The sequence below is a fragment of the Gossypium arboreum genome, chromosome 5 (genome assembly GCF_025698485.1).
Source record: "Gossypium arboreum isolate Shixiya-1 chromosome 5, ASM2569848v2, whole genome shotgun sequence".
NCBI lineage: Eukaryota > Viridiplantae > Streptophyta > Magnoliopsida > Malvales > Malvaceae > Gossypium > Gossypium arboreum.
The window spans coordinates 52,947,292-52,968,250 of record NC_069074.1 but is presented as its reverse complement, the minus strand read 5'-3'; the positions used below and the strand labels follow the sequence as shown (position 1 = coordinate 52,968,250).

General features: G+C 39.3%; 1 protein-coding gene across 1 annotated transcript; it reads left to right on the top strand.

The window, feature by feature from the left end:
* Nucleotides 1-19,298: 19,298 nt before the first annotated feature.
* LOC108465366 (uncharacterized) lies at nt 19,299-19,916 on the top strand. The gene has a single exon (XM_053027568.1). The coding sequence runs from the start codon at nt 19,299-19,301 to the stop codon at nt 19,914-19,916; it is 618 nt and encodes a 205-aa protein (XP_052883528.1).
* The last annotated feature ends 1,043 nt before the right edge of the window (nt 19,917-20,959 follow it).

Below are 20,959 nucleotides of genomic sequence, written 5' to 3'. Positions count from 1 at the left end.
ATGCACCAACAAAACATGTCATAGACATGTTTTGCCCATCATCCTTTGTCATGGCCAGCAACTAGCAATTAAAAAGGGGGAATTTGACATGCAAGTCCTCCTTTTTGTTTACATGCACTATTAGATCCTTGTAGATTAGCCTATCACATTTCAAAAGTGTCACACAAGTCCTTTTGACTAAATTCACATGCAATTTACTAAATCGAAGCTTAAGATTTTCGCACATTCATATTCACATATTTTATACCATAAATATCACATCCAAATAATTTGGTGACTCGGTTTAGCGGTCCCGAAACCGCTTTCCGACTAGGGTCACTTTAGGGCTGTCACACCTTAGTTCTCTAAGACAGAAAAAGAAAAGAACCTAACCCTAATATCAACTAAAACAATCAGCCCAACCTCCCTAAGGCCCTTGTCGAAATTCATTTAAGTGATCACATGCCCAGCACATGCCTAAAATTAAAAGTAACAATATGCCTACCTTGCAACTTGAACCCTGGACCTTTAATTCCTTCCCAGACGCCATTTTTTTAGGAACTTAGTGGCGCCACCTTGCCACTTTACAAAGGCCTTATTTGTGTCGTAATTTACAAAGTTCTTCTCAAAAGCCCACTTAACCAAGTCTCCTATTCTCTTAAAATCCAACCTTGATATTTTACCATGTTTAACTTAGGCTTGGGCCTTCTAAAGGCCCACTAACACATTTAAACACAATTCCAATATTCAGAACACCAAAATTTCAAAATTTACCAAAAATCACAAAAACCCGAAAAATCTCAAAAACTAGGGCATTACAATTTCTCCGACAGAAGTTGAGATTCAGCCTAACATGACATACAGTGAGGAACCAATTAAAATCTTGGCACGTGAGACAAAAGAGTTAAGAAATAAAATGGTAGCTTTGGTAAAGGTTCTTTGGCAACGACATGGAATAGAAGAAGCTACCTAGGAACCAGAAGATACCATGAGACAGCAATATCCAAATCTCTTTACTGTTAAGATTTTCTAGGATGAAAATTCTTAAAAGGGGGAGAGTTGTAACAACCCATTTTCAGTGAAATCGGAGCAGTGGTTTTGGGACCAGAAATCCGAGTTAGAAAGAAAGTTTATTTTAATATTATTGCATGGTCTGCATTATGATAGGAATGTTATATGAAAATTCTGATAAGAAAATTTTACCGATTATGTGTGTAACACCCCAAACCCGTGACCGTCACGGATTTGAACACGTGCTGTTACCGGGCTTACTTCCCTTATTTCTCTCTTTGAAATATTTGATTTCTGTTCCAGGCAGGCTAGCTAACTGCGTCACTGTCACCTTAAAAATCATATCTCGAGTTCCAGAATTCGAAAATCAGTTCCGTAAATTTTCCCTGAAACTAGACTCATAATCCCATCTATAAATGTTTTTCTAAAATTTTTGGTCTAGCCAATTAGTACAGTTTATTAGTTAAATTCACCCATGCTACAGGGGTCGACTACACTGACCTTTTCGCATTACGACCTGGATATCTTCTCGTACAGAGCTTCAATGCTCATGCCGTTTGTTTCTAATGAAACTAGACTCAAAAGGGAATCTGTACATATAAGGCAAGACTTCTAATTCCTTCTGGATAATTTATGGTAAATTTTCAAAGTCAAGACAGGGGATCCAGAAACTGTTCTGGCCCTGTCTCACGAGAACTTTAATATCTCTCAGTATACTGCTCATATGGTCGTTTCATTTCATCCATATGAAAATAGATTCATCAAGGTTCAAATTAATAATTTATTCACTATTTAATTCTACTTCTAGTATTTTTAGTGATTTTTCCATCTCACCTCACTGCTGCTGGCAGCATCTGTTACTAAAGCAAACAATGACTATTTCATAATTCTTCCATGGCCAACTATTACATCATACATAATACAAACTATGGCCACCTTATCAAAATTTAGGTTTCTAAGGCTCGTAACTATAGGTTTTAGAATCACACTCAACCGACCACATAGGCCATTTTCGCATGGCTTAAAGTTTACAACCCACAATTCAACAAAACAAAATAGCCTATACATGCCAAATGTTCTCCTAGTTCAACTACGAAGACAATACCAAAAGATTTCCAGCCGGTGTGATGACTTCAACGACGGTTCCGAGCACGCAACAATACGAGTCCAAGAGGCCTAAAATGGGTGACAAGAAAACACCGAGTGAGTTTATAACTCAGTAAGTCATCAGCATTCAACAACCATCCATTAATAAAGTTATCACAACATGAAACAATAAACGAGGCTAGGTACTCATCCATATCGAAACTATACCATAATTCCTCGGTCCTTTCGGTTCAATCTCATACCAAGTCATACATCCGCATTTCATATTCTATACAATAAGATATTTGAGGCATTTTTACACACCAACTCATTCACACCACAATCATACAATTGCAATCATCACATAGATTTAAAGCTTACCAAGCTCAACCCCGAGCATGAACGTATTTCCTATTCGTCATGAGCTCAAGGTACTTACCCGATCCGCTGTCCATACTCAACTCGATGGAGACACACCCTCCATATAATTGTTCGATCGGAGATATATATATATATAGAGTACGCACACACAGTGCTTAATACTCGATTTCGCACACTTAGTGCCATGCGATTTAAGCCCGCACACACAGTGCCATACCCTTCGAGCTCGCACACCCAGTGCCGTCTATTTCCAGCATGCACACTTAGTGCCATATATTTCCAGCATGCACACTTAGTGCCAATCTCGTCACCGTACACACGTATTGCCCGTACACTTAGTGCCGAAAGCAAACTTTCTACACATTTCACTATTTCTTTTACATTCAACAAATGTCATCATTCCATACACATACATTTTCATTTATATATATATCATCCCATTAAACACAATTGCATATATTTTACAATCATTTAAGCAATATCAAATATGTGCTTGATGACTTACTTTGTTTGGGGTAGAACGGTTCCAAATCGGCTACTCGTTTGCTTTCTCCTTTCCTTTGTCCGATTTAGTTCCCCTTTGCTCTTGAGCTAAATCAAACAATTTACCTATCCATCAAACACAAACATACGGCATTCACATGCATTATTATGATTATTGCCGAATACTTAACACAACTAAGCTGAAAATTTACTCAATCTCATCTTAATTTATTGCTACTTATTTATCAAAATTTCCAATACAAGGTATTTAACACCTATGCCCATTTATACCCCATATGGCCGAATGTATGTATATATATATATATACAATGTCAACTATAACATCTTTTAAACACCTAATTTCACCTCATGAACACTTAATCAATTTTTTTTTTCTTTCCTAATCTAGCATATATTTTCACATCCATTTGTATCATCATGTGAAATCACATATAACTACCTCTCTTAAGTTCTACATCTCAAGCAACTTAACCCATCCATATAATTAGCATGATAATAGCATCAAGGTATCAACCAAAAATGTTTTTGTTAGGCTCCTTAGCCAATTCTAACTCTCCATCAACCCCAAACCCAACCATGAAATAGATAAAATTTAGGCTCATCACCTAAAGGTTGTATATACATCCAAAGGCACCCTTGAACATACCTTGATCTAGAAGACCACCTTGGCCGAAACTCCCTTCTTCCCCTCCCTCTAATTTCGGCAATAGCAAAAGAAAGAAAACATGAACACTTTTTCTTCTTCTCAAGTCATGGCAATTGCAACAAAATGAGAAAGGATGAATAACAAAATTTTTCTCCTTTCTTTTTCCTCAACTCACGGCAACAAGGGGGGGCATCCACACTCTTTTTTTTTTGTTCATCATTTCCCCTTTTTTCTCCATTTCTTTATTCTTTCTAACATGATCCATTTACTAGACATGTTTGAAACATGTTCCCTTTTGCCCATAACTTGTCATGGCCGTCCACCCACCTTAGGAAAGGGGTTATTTGACATGCAAGGACAACCATTTTCCCACATGTATTAATAGGCCACCTTACATTTGCCTAGCACATTTCTAATTTTTTTCACATAAGTCCTAATCACTAAAATTCACCTATAATTAAGCAAAAATTCAATTAAGAAATTTTCACACATGCATATTCACATATTTAGACAGTAACTATCATACTCAAATAATTTAGTGACTCAGTTTAGCGGTCCCGAAACCGCTTTCCGACTAGGGTCACTTTAGGGCTGTCACAATGTGTTTAATTATGGAATGGACCAAATTGCATAAAATGCAAAAGTTTAATTCTAGTAGCTATAAGTATCAAATAGCTATGGAATTCAAAATAAGAGGTCCTTATATGATAATTAGACCATTAAAGAAAAGTTAGTAGATATTTTTGATGGATCATCCACGGAAAAATTAAAAAAGGATAATGACTAAATTGGAAACTAAAATAATTAAAAGATGATAATAGAAAAATATCATCATTTTATATCATCTTCCCCAAATTAAGACATGGAAACCTAAGAAAGAGAAAAGTGTTTAAGCAAGCTTTCTTGGCTTAATTGGGCAAGTATTCTTGTCTTGTTTTTAGTAATTTTTATATTTTTAAGATCGTAATAGCTTAATCTATCTATTTTGGGGCTTAATTTGTAAAGTTATCAAAGTATCAAAGTTTTTTCATGGATGAATATGATGAAATTTTGAAATTTATGGTAGAAAATGAAAGGTTGTTGAGAGATAAACAACTTTTGTAAAGTGAATTTTCATAAAATTGTGATTTAGGGACTAAATTGTAAAAATGTAAAATTCCTGGAAAATTTTTTATTTTTATGAAATATATGCGCTGTAAATGTTATATGTAAAAATTGGTTAGTCTTAGAATAATGATTAAATTGAATGAATTTCATTTTCCGAGCCTAGGGATGAAATCGTCATTTATGGAAAGTATAGAGGTAAAATGGTAATTTTGCCTAGTGACGTGAATTGAATTACATTGAGTATGAACTGGATTAAATTGACGTTAAATTCATTTATATGGATCCAAAAAGATCAAATAAAGAGTTAGACCGAGGAAAAGAAAAGGTGTCGGATTGTAGACTTTTAAATACGAACAAGTGTCGAGGTAAGTTCGTGTAACTAAAATGTATGCTTATATGTTTAAATTGAATGTTATGATTGTGAAATGTATGATTGTCATGAATAAACAACAATCACATATCTGAAAATATCTAATAAGTGTTAAGTCCTATTTGAATAAAAGAAATTCGATGGATACAGGTTTTTTCTATATTGATTATAGTCTTGCATATGTTGCGGACATTATAGCTCAGACGAGCATCCTGTGAATAGCCTTATCGAGCATTCCTGTTACATGGTTCTTGCGAGCATCCTGATTGGTAGTGATCTTACATGTGTTGCGCACTACTGCAGCTCTTTGTGAGTGTCCTATTACACGATTCAATCAGTTGTGATGCAGCATTTATTGCGGACACAAACGCAACTCTATGTGAGTATCCTGACATAGGCTCTTATGAGCTTTCTGACATGCCTCGCTTGAACTCCCTGTTACACTATCTGGAGCTCCCTGATAATGACTCTTCAGAGTTACCTGTTAAACTCTATAAGCTTCCTGATTAAAACTCTTATGAGTTTCCTATTTAGCTCAGATATGCGTCCTGTTACATGGCTCATTTGAGCATCCTGATATGAGGCTCGAGAATGTGATCCCTGATTATGTGCCCTAACGGGTGCCCCTGAACATGAATTGACAGATTACTGATTTGTATGCCTGGAGTATACTATTTGAATATCCATCGATATTTCAATAATTCAACGGGTAAAACTCCTGACATGAGAAATTATGAAATTAAAAGAATTATATCTCGAATACTTTTGAAATATTCGAAAGTTAGTAGTATCATCCATGACTATTTGATGTAGGCGTGAATTATGTGACTAACTTGCTTAATTGAGTGTATGTAATTAGGCAAATTGCCAAATTATTGGAGAACATATTATTGAATTCTTATTTTAATTATTGTTATTGGTAAGTTTAGTTTCTGTTATACGAACTTACTAAGCATTTAATGCTTACTAGGTTTTCTTTTCTCTATTTTATAGTGCTTGAAAGCTTTCAAAGGCTGGAGAATATTCGGAGTATCATCACACTATCCACCAGCTCATTTTGGTTTAAATGGTAAACTTATTTTGGTATAATGGCATGTATAGGTTATGTAATACCCAAAATCACGAAAAACCTGTTAAAATTATTTTTTGCATTTGCGAAGTGAAAGTATGTCTGGCTTAGTGGTTTAGTGCTCTGTGGGTATCTGGGAAGTTGTGGGTTCAAGCTTGGGCTTGAGCAAAATTTGAGCTTTTATTTGAACAAACCCTTGCCGTCTGATAGTAGACTTTTAAATAACTGTGGGGGGATTATGTCATGAAAGGCCTGTTGGTCTAGTGGTATGTGGCGTGTTTCTCTGCTAAGGGACTGGAGTTCAAGTCCAGTTGCACTCAAGAGAGTTCCTTTTTGCAAATGGCTTTGTGGGAGGTTTGATGGCATTGGGACTCTAGTGATGGGACGGCAGAGGAGTTGTTGAGGGAATTTGAATAGGTCAAGTGAGGGAAAAGAAGAGAGATTTGTGGAGAGATAGGGGGAGTGGATCAAGGAGAGGGGGGAGAGGTAGTAGTGGCTGAAAGTTGGAGTCTTCTTGGTAATTCGGTCATAGGCAAGAGGAGTGCCAAAATTGGTTTTGAGGTATTACTCTCTTTTCGTCAATTTTTCTTATCTATCTTTGCATTTTGAAGTTACGGCTAAATTGACCTTTGGCATATTTTCTTCTCTTTTCCTCTTCAAACCCTAATTGAATATCCTTCTTTTCTCTTCTGCCTCTCAGTTGTTCCTTTCCTTGACTGAGCATTCCCTTGTTTCACTTATAAGCCTTTGCCGAAACATTCTTGTTCCTTCTGCCTCTTTTCTAGTTCAATTTTTTTCTAGGTTTCTCTACTTTGCTAGCCGAATACCCTGAGTGTGGGACTCCTTCTCTTTTTTCTTTTCTGGCCATTTCTTGCTAGGGTGCTATCGAAATTCTGTGGTTTTTGGTAAGGGGTTGCGGTTTGTCTCCCCCTAGTCGAATCTGATTTAGTTTTCTTCTCAAAGGTTCATCTCTTAGGTCAAACAATTGCTTTGTCTCTTTCCTACCATGGGGTAATATTCATATAACACCTTTTTATTTCCTTTTTTGTGCGATTGTTACTAGGGGCTCGATTTCGGTAATCAAGGTGCGAAGCCGATTACCCTGTCCCTAGAGGTGGTGCCTTCTTTATTGGTAAGTACTTTAAATCTTAGATACAATAATGTGGGATTGTAGAGTTTGATGAATTGGTTAACTGTTTTGTGTGAAGGTTGAAGCTTTAGGAAGAATACGTGGATTTTAGGAGTGAGAGGGGTTCTACAATATGTTGGTAAGTAGTGATGATTCGGTTAAACTTTTCTGCAATGCTTTAGTTTTTAGATTAACCGTAAATATGATTGATGGTGGGGTTGTTGTGGTTGCTCATAGGTGCTTTGATCATGAAAGTGTTGAGGCTACAGTTGCATTACAGGTGTGTGAACACTACCATTAGATGTGTAACAGCAAAAGCCGAAAAATAGAAAAGTGGGCTGACGATACCACACAGGCGGCCACACGCCTGTGTGGTAGGCCATGTAAGTAAACATGGTCATGTGGGATGGCCACGAGCATTCTCATGGACCAAAATGGTATTAGGCCACGTTGGGCCGAACTGGGCCGTATGTGCCCAATGGGCTTGTGGGCCCCACATGGAAAAATCGCATTAAATATGGCAAATTGTGGGCGAGGTTGTGTGAACTACATGGCTGAAGCCATTTTTGGGCTATATGGGCCATACGAGAGTGTGGACCCATATGGGCCGCAATATGGGCTATAGGCCCATTAGCACTGATTAATTATTAAGGTTGCATGGGTCACTCGAGGCGACTATGGACCTACTGTTGGGTTAGTAAGTACACTTAGACTGCATACTGATGAAATGACCATTATACCCCTGTAAGGTAAATTGACTGAAATAGCCTTGTATTATGTATGACCGTTTTGAGCATGACATTTCTACATACACGTATGATAATATGTTACATTTCATGGGGTGGGATACATGATTTTGGAGGAAGTGTACTGGAAAGCTATAAGCTATTGCTGGCAGCTCTACTACGAATACTGTATTAGTACCGAAATCGGCACAACCTGGTGTGTAGGGTTGGGTGGGTCGATTTTATCCTCACATGGTGTGTAAGGCCGGTACGGAGATTGTATAGCGGATGGATTGGGTAGGATTCTTTGTTTGTATACTGTATTGAAATGGGCTAAATCCCAGACTGCCTTTATTACTGAATTGGGCTCTGGCCTACATTGATACTGTTACTGAAAAAGGGGCTAAGGCCCTAACTGGAACTAGCGGGCCTTGGCCCAGATCACGTTTACTTTGATTGTTTGATATTTTGGGATTTCGCACACTGAGTTTTTGTAAACTCACCCATCTATTATCTGTGCCGGAAATCCCCAAGCTTAGATAGATTAAGGCGACGGAGGACTTAGGGGTGGCCACTCGACCTAGTTAATTCTCTTTTTATAATTAAGATTTATATTGGGTTTTTATTATGTAATAAGGACGTTTTAATTTTTACATAATTTGGAATTTATTTATCTAATTATTTTATTTCATCTGTTAGTAATAGGATGCTGATATTCATAAAAATATAAACAAATGTTTTTCTGAAAACATTACACTCACACAAGATGTTTTAAAGGTTTCCGTAACCGACACGATTTTAAAGTTAGTGATAAACTGGTTTAAATAATGTTTTACCTAATCAACTTGAGTTTTCATAATGAACTAGGCCTCCTAACCCTTTAGTTATGAATCTAAAGAAGTGTTTATAAAAAATGGAATTTTCATTAATTAAAGTTTTGGAAAACACTCCAATGTGACATCATAGATTTGGCCATAACGTCTAGGTTAAGTTTAAGGTGTTACATTTAGTGGTATCAGAGCCATGTTACAAAATTTGGCTGTGGATTTGGATTTTCAAAAACGTAGAAATTTCAACAGAATAGTTTTTAAATGGTTTAAAGTGATTGGTATAAATTACAAATGTTTTATTGAAGGAGTGGTACATCGAGTCTCCGCATCGATTCGGTAAGTTTTTTGACTGTTTATATTGAAAGAGTTATATTTCAAATATTATTGAGACTAGTTTAGGTAGTAAAACTGTACTGAAACTATTTAGTTAGAGTAAACTTCAAACCGTGGCAAGATTGCGACCTGCGAAAACAAACTCTGAGATAATACTTTTCATAAAATATATGTAATAAATACTGGAATAATAAACTAACTGGCATAAAACTGTTAATACAGACAAAGGCACGATTGGATAATGAGCACTAGAGGTACTCGTGGTAGAGGACGCAGCAGAGACCGTGGAGGTGCTAGGGCTGGGTCTTTGTCTTCTGGACACCAGGCTAATGAGAAAGTTAGAGAGGCACCAGCTTCGTCTCAAAATCGAGCAACTGGGGACGATGCACTGTCCCAAGAAATGTTGAGGATTCTGGAAAGGGTCACTGGGCCTGGTGCTTGTAATGTGGGCCGTGGGTCGGTTATGGAACAACTCAGTTCTAATGGGGCAGAGATTTTCAGGAGTGTTGCTGGCGTTGCCCCTAATGTGGCTAAATATTGGATCGAGGCCATAGAGAAGATCATGGACGACCTCGACTGAACCCCCGAGCAAAAATTGAAAGATGCAATATCATTGTTGAGGGATGAGGCCTACTAGTGGTGGCTTACCGTCAAAGAAGGTACTCAAGTTGATCGATTGACCTGGGAGTTTTTCAGGACTACTTTTCAGGCTAAGTATGTGGGTGCCAGTTATGTGGATGCCCGTAGAAGGGAATTTCTAAACTTAACACAGGGGGAGAAGATAGTGGCTAAATATGAGGCCGAATTTTTAACTGAGCCGCTATGCCCGTGGGATGGTGGCAACAGAATATGAGCAATGTGTTCGATTTGAGGATGGCCTCAGGGATGGTCGAAGGGTTCTAATAGCTCTTTAGAGGGAGCGGGATTTTGCCGCACTTGTTGACAAGGTAAAAAATACAGAGGATGTGTCGCGCGCTGAGGACCAGAACAGAGAGAAAGGCAGAGATAAGGGGGATGCTGAGCCCTCAAATTCTTTTCAGAGGTTTAAAAAAAGCCCCAGACCTGATAAGCTAGTCAGAGTTAAGACCCTAGCTATTGCTGCTACTTTTTGATAGTTTTGTGCTGATTGTAGGAAATGCCATCAGGGCCAATGTTGGAAGAAGATGGGAGTATGTCTGAGATGTGGATCGTTGGAGCATTGTGTCAAGGATTTTCCATGGAGGCCCAAGCAGGTGCAAGCTACTGGTTTTGGTAATGTTTAACGGGGTGGTCAGCAGCCACCGAGAGGCTGAGGTCAGGCCAGGGGTGGAAATGGTATGGGCCGTGGTCGTGGAGCACCGGACAGAGGTGCTGGACATATTGAGGCGAGGCAGCCAGCACTGGTTTATGCTGCACGTCGCCAAGAGGACGGAGACTCTCCAGATGTTATTACTGGTACGTTCTTTATCCATAATGTACCTTATACTGCATTGATTGATGTTGGGTCTACACATTCATGTATATCATGCTCGGTATCTAGGATGTTGAGTATTATGGCTGAAAAACCTACGAGTGAGATTACTATTTTACATCCGTTGGGGCAGTCCGTTCTGATAGATAAGGTATTTAGAGATGTTCCTTTGGAGATACAAGGAGTTATCTTTTTGGCCGATCTTATAGAGCTGCCTTTCGGAGAATTCAATCTAATATTGGGCATGGATTGGTTAGTTAAACATCAAGTAAGCTTGGATTGTGCCACTAAGTGAGTGTGCTAAGAACTGAAGCTGGTGAGGAGATAGTGGTATTTTGGGAACGATGAAACTATTTAAGTAATGTAATCTCTACACTTAGGGCCAAGAAGTTGGTTCGCAAGGGTTGTGAGGCGTTCTTGGCCTACGTTAGTGTTTTAGATGTTGGGGACTCTTCGGTAAAGGATATCAGGATTGTTAAAGAATTTTTGGACGTCCTTCCAGAAGAGTTACTGGGGTTACCTCTAGAACGTGAAGTGGAGTTCGAGATTGAGCTCCTTCCTGGTACAGCTCCGGTGTCCATCGCCCATTATAGAATGGCACCAAAAGAGCTTGTAGAGCTTAAGGCCCAAATTCAAGAACTACTGGACCGTGGGTTTATCTGACCGAGTGTGTCTCCATGGGGAGCACCAGCCTTATTTGTGAAAAAGAATAATGGATCCATGTGTATCTACATTGACTATAGACAATTGAATAAGTTGACTATTAAGAACAAATACCCTCTGCCAAGGATTGATGATCTGCTCGATCAACTGCGAGGAGCGACAGTTTGCTTTAAAATAGATCTCTGGTCGGGGTATCACCAACTGAAAGTTAAAGAGGCCGATGTGCACAAGAAAGTATTTAAGACTCTGTAACACTCCGAACCCGAGACCGTCGCCGGAGTCGAACACGAGGTGTTAACAGACTTCAAACCACTTATTGAGAATTTCCCAGACAAGCTGCCAATCTGTGTACTAGTCGATTCAAAAATCATAACATGAGTTTTACAACTCGAAAATCAGTTTTGTAATTTTTCCCTGAAACTAGACTCATATGTCCATCTACAGATTTTTTTCTAGAATTTTCGGTCGAGCCAATTAGTACAGTTTATTAGTTAAAGTCTCCCCTGTTGCAGGGATCGACTACACTGACCTTTGTGCGTTACGAATTGGATATCTCCCTGTACAGGGCTTAAATACTGATGCCGTTTGTTTCTATAGAAACTAGACTCAGAGATGAATCTACAAATATATGGCATGACTCCTAATTATCTCTGGTTAATTTACAATGATTTTCCAAAGTCGAAACAGGGGATCCAGAAACCGTTCTGGCCCTGTTTTACGAGAACTTTAATATCTCTTAAAATACAGCTCATATGGTCGTTTCGTTTCATCCATATGAAAATAGACCCATCAAGCTTCGAGTACATAAATTTTTTTAGCTATTAATTCCACTTCTACTATTTTAGTGATTTTTCGATCTCATATCACTGCTGCTGTCCGCAACAGTTACTGCGATGAGACTATGCCAATTTCATGAATCCTTCCTTAGCCTTACTACTCATCCATCATCGTGACACAAATTATGGCCACCTTATCAAAATTAAGGTTTCTAAGACTCGTGGCTATAGATTCTAGCATCCCACTCAAGCGACCACATAGGCCATTTTCACATGGCTTAAAGTTTACAACCCAAAATTTAACAAAACAAAATAGCTCATACATGCCAAATGTTCTCCTAAGTCGACTAAGAAGACAATACCAAAATTGCTCGCCGGTGTGATGACTTAGTTGTGATTCTGAACACCCAAAAGGAGACGAGCCCAAGGAACCTAAAATGGGTGACAAGAAAACACCGAGTGAGTTTATAACTTAGTAAGTCATAAGCATTCCACAACCATCCATTAATAACATTATCATAAAATGAAATAATGAAACAAGGCCAAGTGTTCTAGCCGTGCGAACTATACCATAGTTCCTTAGATCCTTCGGATCAATCTCATACCAAGTCATACATTTACATTTCATATACTATTCAATAGGATATTTGAAGCAATTTCCATACATCATTTCATTTCGCAACAATCATGCAATTGAAATCATCACATAGATTTAAATCTTACCAACTCCACCCCGAGCATGAACATAGCATCTATTAGCCATGAACTCAAGGTACTTACTCTTTCCGCTGTCCATACTCATCTCGATAGAGTCACACCTCCATATAAATATTCAATCGGAGATATATGTAGAGTTCGCACACATAGTGCTTAATACTCAATCACGCACACTTAGTGCCACGCGATTCAAGCCCGCACACATAGTGCCATATAGTCCAAACTCGCACACTTAGTGCCGTACATTACAAGCTCGCACACTCGATTGCCAATCTCATCACCGTACACATCTATTTCTCGCACACTTAGTGCCAAGCAAACTTCCTACACATTTCACTATCTCTTTTCGTTCAACATTATCATCTTTTCATACACATACATTTGTATATATTTCATCTCATTAAACACAATTGCATAGATATTACAATCATTTAAGCAATATCAAATATATGCTTAATGACTTACCTTGTGTTGGGTAAAATAGTCCAAGTCGGCTACTCAATGACCTTTGCCTTTCCTTGCTTGATTCTCCTTCTTTAACTCCTTGAGCTTAATCAATAAATCAACTAGTTTAACCATCTTGCTAAACATTCATAATTCAATTACACATGCATATGTATGTTTGTATATTCGCAACCATCCTCACTTATTACCCATTTAGTCAACAATCTAAGCCAAGATAAGGCTTCAATATGGTTGCCTCTAACCGAATACATGCACACCAATTTCCCTTCATGTGGCGAATATGCATGTCCATGTTGAGGCCATTTATGCACTTATTACCACACAAAAACAGCATACATTTTACTAACTAATACCTTTCCATATTGTAACTCAATACACATCTATCATTTCCTTCATAACCAAAACATCATCATAAGTAAGTATATACCTTAAGATAGTATATCGTCATACCAATACATCATGCTCAAACATATATACATATATGTATGCTAGAGCCGAATCTCAAGTTGATTGTAACTAAACATGAACATGATTTGAAACACAAATCTTACTCTCCATGCAAAGAGCATAAATCACACTTGGGGATGTACCATGGCGAGTACATCACAACACCATAATTTTAGTCACGATTACACAAAGAACTTAGTATATCATTCAAAATGCTCAAAGAAAATCTAAGAGTCCTCAATCCACCATCACATGTATCATCATCAAGCTTCATATTTAACATGCAATGGCATTAACTCAAAATCCACCTTGGCCAAATACCATCCCCATGATATAACAAAGATTTGATCCATGGGCTAATAAGAACATCAAGTTAGCAACCAAAACATGCATGAATCTCATGGCACAACATCAAACATACCTTAATCTTGATGCAAATATAGCCAAACCTCTTCCTAATCCTCTTCCAACCCAAGCATGAAGCAAAATTCCTCCTTCCCTCTAGTATTTTCGGTCAAGAGAGAATGAAATGGATAAGCAAAATTTTTTTCTTTTCTTTTCTTCCATGTACGGCAATGGGGGGGGTTTCACTCACACACACATTTTTTTTTTCTTTCTTTACTACCCATGCTTAGTTGTTTATTGTTTCCCCTAATGCACCAACAAAACATGTTTCATGACATGTTTAGCCCATACTCCTTGTCATGGCGGCCATCACTTGTAAAAGGGGTATTTGACATGCAAGGCCATTGTTTTGCATGCATGCTTTAATTAGTCATCATACATTTCCCCATCATACTTTCAAAGTTTTCTACTAGGTCCTTTCTAGTGAAATTCACATTTATAACTCTAAATTAAAGCATCAAAATGTCACACATGAATTAACACATATTATAGGCATCAAAATAAATATCAAATTATTTTTATGCCTCGGTTTTGTGGTCCCGAAACCACATTCCGACTAGGGTCGTTTTAAGGCTGTCACAGACTCGTTATGGTCATTACGAGTTTTTGGTTATGCCTTTTGGACTGACAAATGCACCAACAACCTTTATGGATCTGATGAACAGAGTTTTTCAACCCTATCTGGATTGGTTTGTAGTAGTGTTTATCGATGATATACTGGTTTATTCATGGGCTGAGGGTGAATATGATGAACATCTACAAGTGATTCAGCAAATTTTGAAGAAGAAGCAACTGTTCGCTAAGTTCAGCAAGTGTGATGTCTGGTTACGTGAGGTAACATTTCTTGATCATGTGGTATCTGCTGAGGGGACTAGGGTTGTCCTTCGGAAGGTTGAGGCTATTTTAGCTTGGAAGCAGCCTAAGATTGTGTCGAAAATTCGTTGTTTTCTGGGTCTGGCTGGATACTATCGAAGATTTGTAGAGGGGTTCTCATTGATTACCGCGCCTTTAACTAAGCTACTTCGTAAGGGCATACCTTTTAGCTGGACTGATGTGTAACACCCCAAACCCGGCCTAGACGTTATGACCGGATCTGATGCACCACATCGAAGCGTTCAAAACATTCCGTGTTACTTAGTTGGAAAACTTAGTGGGTGTTGTAAAAGACACTTTTAAAAGTTGGTTAAAGTGAATGGAAGCTGTGCACCAGGTAGGAAACCAGGAAGAAGAGGAGGTGAGTCCGTCGGTTGCTTAAGTACCAAGCTCCGCCGGATCCAATCCTGACATGCACACCGCCATTGCCACACTCTAACATCTCGTATAATTTTGAGAAAACCGTTTGGTTAGGTCCATCTTAAGAAAATGATTAAGGTTGAAAACGTTTGCTTAGCGGAAGTCTTACTCGTATTCATGTTATTTTGAAATCACTTAATGTTTTTGAAAATCGTCCTAGAGCTAATCTATTTAGTTAGTTATCATAGCTCGGTTTTATCATAATAGAATTAAATAATAAAGAAACAACCCAAACCATAAAAATAATTAGCGACCTTATTACAAAAAAACCCAAAACCATAAGCGAAAATATGGAAAATCTAGTTCACGAAGAAAGCGAATTTCGAAAACGTGTAGCCACTCCGAATCCCTTGACTCCAAGTCCACCAACTAGGGCTCACTGCGAGGATGGAAGAAAAAGGGTGAGTTTGGGAAAACTTCGGTGTATCTGAAACCCATCCAAAGCCCAAATCAGCTCGAGCCCATTGGGCCTAAGCCCCATTCGGGTAATAGTACGATGACCAAGCCCTTTCTAGAATCTGATAGCAAAGCCTTAGCCCTTTTTACATAACAATGTGGCCCATAGGCCCGGTTCGATAACATAGGTAACAATAGTAGTAATGCATGCAAACCCATCTGGGAGACTACTCAACCCACCAACCGCTACACCGCCTCGTACCACCCTACACTCCATATGCGGAATATCTCAACCCACCCAACCTACACTCCACGGTTAAACAGCGCACTCAAATATCGATAAGTTGAGGCAAAGCCTCCGAGACGTGGATGAACCACTTTCAATACTTCCTCCATCAATACCCCAATCCCATGCAATGATTTTAATAAAGCATATCATGTACAATACAAGTATTAATCAATCATGCGGTTTAGCTAATTTAAACCCTAGGGGTATTTCGGTAATTATGCTCTTTAGGGGTAATTTCGTACTTACGCAACTACACAAGTTATTTTAGAAATTTTTAGCCGTTTTATGTAATTTGGTTCCACCATCTAACTAACATGCTAATTTGCCCATCTCTTACCCATATTGGTCCGTAAGCCCATTGGGCCCAGTTTTGGCCCATCGAGGCCCTCTTTTTCCGAAGTACATTAAGACGTCACACAAACTTACTTACCACCTTGCGGTGCTAGATCTAACAATTACTCTACGTCTTGAGAGCATTCGCATACTCACAAGCCCACGAAATGCCGGAATTTCGGCATTTCGGCTTTTGCCGAATTGAACTAAGAAAGGGTGTTCGGTACACACGATTCATGACGATCGCTCTTGAGATCCCTTCGATGTCCTACAATTGATTAGCACAGTTCTTATTTACAAACCGTAATCACTAAACCCAAAACTTGCTCAACCAAAGTCGACCCATGTTCCTAAAAAGCCTTTGAACCCTTACCTTTTTGCCAAAATCGATAGCTAGCTCCGAATCCGATTGTTCCAATGATTCACGCTTTTGATCCAACACTTAAGAAGACTCTAATCACTGAAATAAAACATCAGTTGCAAACCCTTAAAGCCTTATGCTCAAATCGATGACCTCCCTAATTTTTAGGGACTTGACTTTTCTAACATCGTAAAATAAAACGGATCTCGAGTTGATAAGTACTTACCCCTTACTCCTACTTGATTTCCACGCAATCTAGTGTAGATTTATCCTTAGAACAATGGTAAAACCCGAATCCAGGGGTTGAAGAAGTTTCGGCTATAAGCCCCTAAACCAATGGTACTTTCGGCTTTTGGGTGGTGAAGGAGATGACGATATGAGGCTATGACCTTGAAGTAGAATTGCCGTCAGGTTTCTAGGACTAAGAAAAGATAATCGTAGATTTAATAAAAACAAAAGAACATAGAAGGACCTGGCTTTGAAGAAATCGGCACAAGCAGTGATCACAGGATTTCGGCTTTTGAGACTTTGGCAAGGGTGCTGATGAATAGCAGGTTTGATGGACGGCTTTGGAGAAGGAAGTAGAGAAAGAAGAACAGGATAGGTGAAAGTTTCAGCTAGAGAGGAAAAGAGAGAAAAAGAAAACCCTTGTGGTGCTCGAAGCGAGGAAAAGCGGCACCTCACAAAGCCACAGGTGCCGAAATATTAACCTAAACCCTCGCCAAATTTTCCTCTTCAATTCCCTAAATTGGCCAACTCTCAGTCTCTCACCCAATCCCTTAAATCTCTCCCCTTATCACTCCTTAATTCAAGCATTTGGACTGATTCAAACTTTCCTTTAGCAGAATCCACTTGGACTCCAACACTTACCCCTCCCGCACTTAAAAATAAATGCATCTATTTGCCAACACAGGGAATCGATCCCATGCCTTCCCCAATGCTCCACACGCCACTTTTCTAGGAGCCTAGTGGTGTCACCCTTGCCACTTTACCAGAGGCTCATTTGTGATGCGATTTACCCATCACTCCACTTAAGGGCCACTTAGCCAGAACCCTCTACCCTTTTTAAGTCCAAAATTCAAAAATCCAACCGGGTTTTGGCCAACCCATGGGCCTTCTATAAGCCCATTTACCTACTCAAAATATTAATTTCACATCCAAATACAAAATTTTAAAATCTTTACAAAATATTGAAAACTGCGAATAAATCCGAAAATCAGGATGTTACATGATGCGCAGTAAGAGAGCTTTGAGAAGCTTAAGAAAGTTCTGACTAAGGCCCCTGTCTTGATTCAACTGGAGTCTGGGAAGGAATTTATTGTTTACAGTGATGCATCACACGTTGGTTTGGGTTGTGTGTTAATGCAAGAGGGTAAGGTGGTTCCTTATGCATCTTGTCAGCTTAAGATGCATGAGGCAAATTATCTGACTCATGACTTGGTGTTGGCCACAGTAGTATTCGCATACAGTGAAAAGTGTACCATTTACATGGATCACAAGAGCCTTAAGTATCTCCTTACTCAGAAGGAGTTAAATCTTAGGCAGTGTAGGTGGATTGAGCTGCTTAAGGATTATGACTGTTCGATTAAATACCACTCTCGTAAGGCTAATGTGGTGGTCGATGCACTGATCTGTAGGGCTATGACTGATCTGAGAGCAATGTTTGCTTGTCTTAGCTTATTTGATGATGGTAGTTTATTGGCTGAGCTCCAAGTTAAACCAGTGTGGATTGAACCAATTAAGAGTAAACAGTTGGAAGATGAGTCATTGGGTCTTCGGCTCCGGCAGATTGAGAATGGTAATACACTAGATTTTGGGCTAAATAGTGAAGGGGTACTTTATTTTAGAGGTAGAATTTGTGTGCCTAAGGATACTGATTTAAGGCAGACTTTACTGCGAGAGGCGCATAGTAGCCCCTATGCTATGCACCTAGGTGAACATAAGATGTATAGAGATCTCCGTGAGGTATATCGGTGGCTAGGTCTTAAGCGTGAGATTACCGACTTTGTGGTGAAATGTTTGACTTGCCAATAGGTTGAAGCAGAACATCAGTTGCCTTCTAGTTTGCTTCAGCCGGTTAAGATGCTGATGTGGGAAGTGGGAAAGAGTAATTATGGATTTTATGAGCGGGTTACCCTTAACGCCTTCTAAAAAAGATTCAGTGTGGGTTATAGTGGATCGATTGACCAAAACTGCTCATTTCATACTGGTTCGCATAGATTATTCGTTGCAGAAACTGGCTAACCTGTATGTCTCCGAGATAGCGAGACTGCATGGGGTACCAGTTTCCATAATATCTGACAGAGATCCTCGTTTCACATTTCGATTCTAGAAGAAGTTACATGAAGCTCTAGGTACACGATTGGACTTCAATACTGTGTTTCATCCTCAGACAGATGGATAGTCAGAGAGGGTAATTCAGATACTAGAAGACATGTTAAGAAGTTGTGTAATTGACTTCGGAGAATGTTGGGAGGATCACTTGCCGCTAGCAGAGTTTGCATACAACAATAGCTACCAGTCTAGCATACAGATGGCACTTTACGAAGCACTATATGGTCATAGGTATTGCACTTCGTCGTGTTGGACTGAGTTGGGTGAGCGGCGTGTTCTGGGTCCTCAGCTAGTATTTGATATCGAGGATAAGGTCAGATTAATTCGAGATAGACTGAAGGTAGCATCAGACAAACAGAAATCATATGCGAATCTGAAGCGTAAGGAAATTGAGTATTCTGTGAGGGATTTTGTCTTTCTAAAGGTCTCGCCATGGAAGAAGGTACTGAGATTTGGGCGTAAAGTCAAGTTACGCCTAAGGTTTATTGGGCCTTATCGTATTTTCAGACGATTGAGACCTGTTGCCTACCAGTTAGAGTTACCTTTGGAATTAGAGCGGATTCATGATGTGTTCCATGCCTCTATGCTGAGACGCTACCGCTCTAATCCTATGCATATGGCACCGGTTAAGGAGATTGAGGTTAGACCAAATCTGACTTTCGACGAAGAACCAGTCCAGATTTTGAATCGAGACATAAAAGTCTTGAGAAGGAAGTCAATCCCACTAGTAGAAGTTCTTTGGCAGAATCACAGTTCTGAGGAGGCTACGTGGGAACCCGAGGAGGCAGTGCGGCAACAATATCCTCACCTATTCTGACCATGTAAATTTCAAGGCCGAAATTTTCTTTAAGGAAGGTGGAATTGTAATGCCCCAAATCTCGAAAACCCTATTAAAATTATTTTGTGTGTTTTCGACGTGAAAGTATGTCTGGCTTAGTGGTTTAGTGCTCTGTGGGTATCTGGGAAGTTGTGGGTTCAAGCTTGGGCTTGAGCAAAATTTAAGCTTTTATTTGAATAAACCCTTGTCTTCTGTTGGTAGACTTTTAAATAACTGTGGGGAGATCGTGTCATGAAAGGCCTGTTGGTCTAGTGGTATGTGGAGTTTTTCTCTGCCAAGGGACTAGAGTTCAAGTCCAGTTGCACGCAAGAGAGTTCTTTTTTGCAAATGGTTGTGTGGGAGGTTGGATGGCATTGGGACACTAGTGGTGGGACGATAGAGGAGTTGTTGAGGGAATTTGATTCAGTCAAGTGAGGAAAAAGAGGAGAGATTTGTGGAGAGATAGGGGAGTGGATCAAAGAGAGGGAGGAGAGGTAGTAGTGGCCAAAAGTGGGAGTCTTCTTGGTACCAATTCGATCATAGGCAAGGGGAGTGCCGAAATTGGTTTGAGGTATTGCTCTCCTTTCGTCAGTTTTTGTTGCCTATCTTTGCATTTTGAAGTTGCGGCTGAATTGACCTTTCGCATATTTTCTTCTCTTTTCCTCTTCAAACCCAAACCGAATATCCTTCTTTTCTTTTCTGCCTCTCAATCGTTCCTCTCCTTGATCGAGCATTCCCTTGTTTCACTCATAAGCCTTTGCCGGAACATTCTTGTTCCTTCTCCCTCTTTTCTAGTTTAGTTTTCTTCTAGGTTTCTCTGCTTTGCTAGCCGAATACCCTGAGTGTGGGACTCCTTCTTTTCTTCTTTCTTTTCTAGCTGTTTCTTGCTGGGGTGCTATCAAAATTCTGTGTTTTTTGGGTAAGTGGTTGCGGGTTGTCTCCCCCTAGCCAAATCTCATTTGGTTTTCTTCTCAAAGGTTCAGCTTTTGGCATCTCTTAGGCCGAACAATTGCTTTCTCTCTTTCCTACCATGGGGTATTATT

What these genes read in the sequence shown, in the direction of transcription:
- LOC108465366 (XM_053027568.1), top strand. Translation starts at nt 19,299, where the DNA reads ATGGCACTTTACGAAGCACTATATGGTCATAGGTATTGCACTTCGTCG.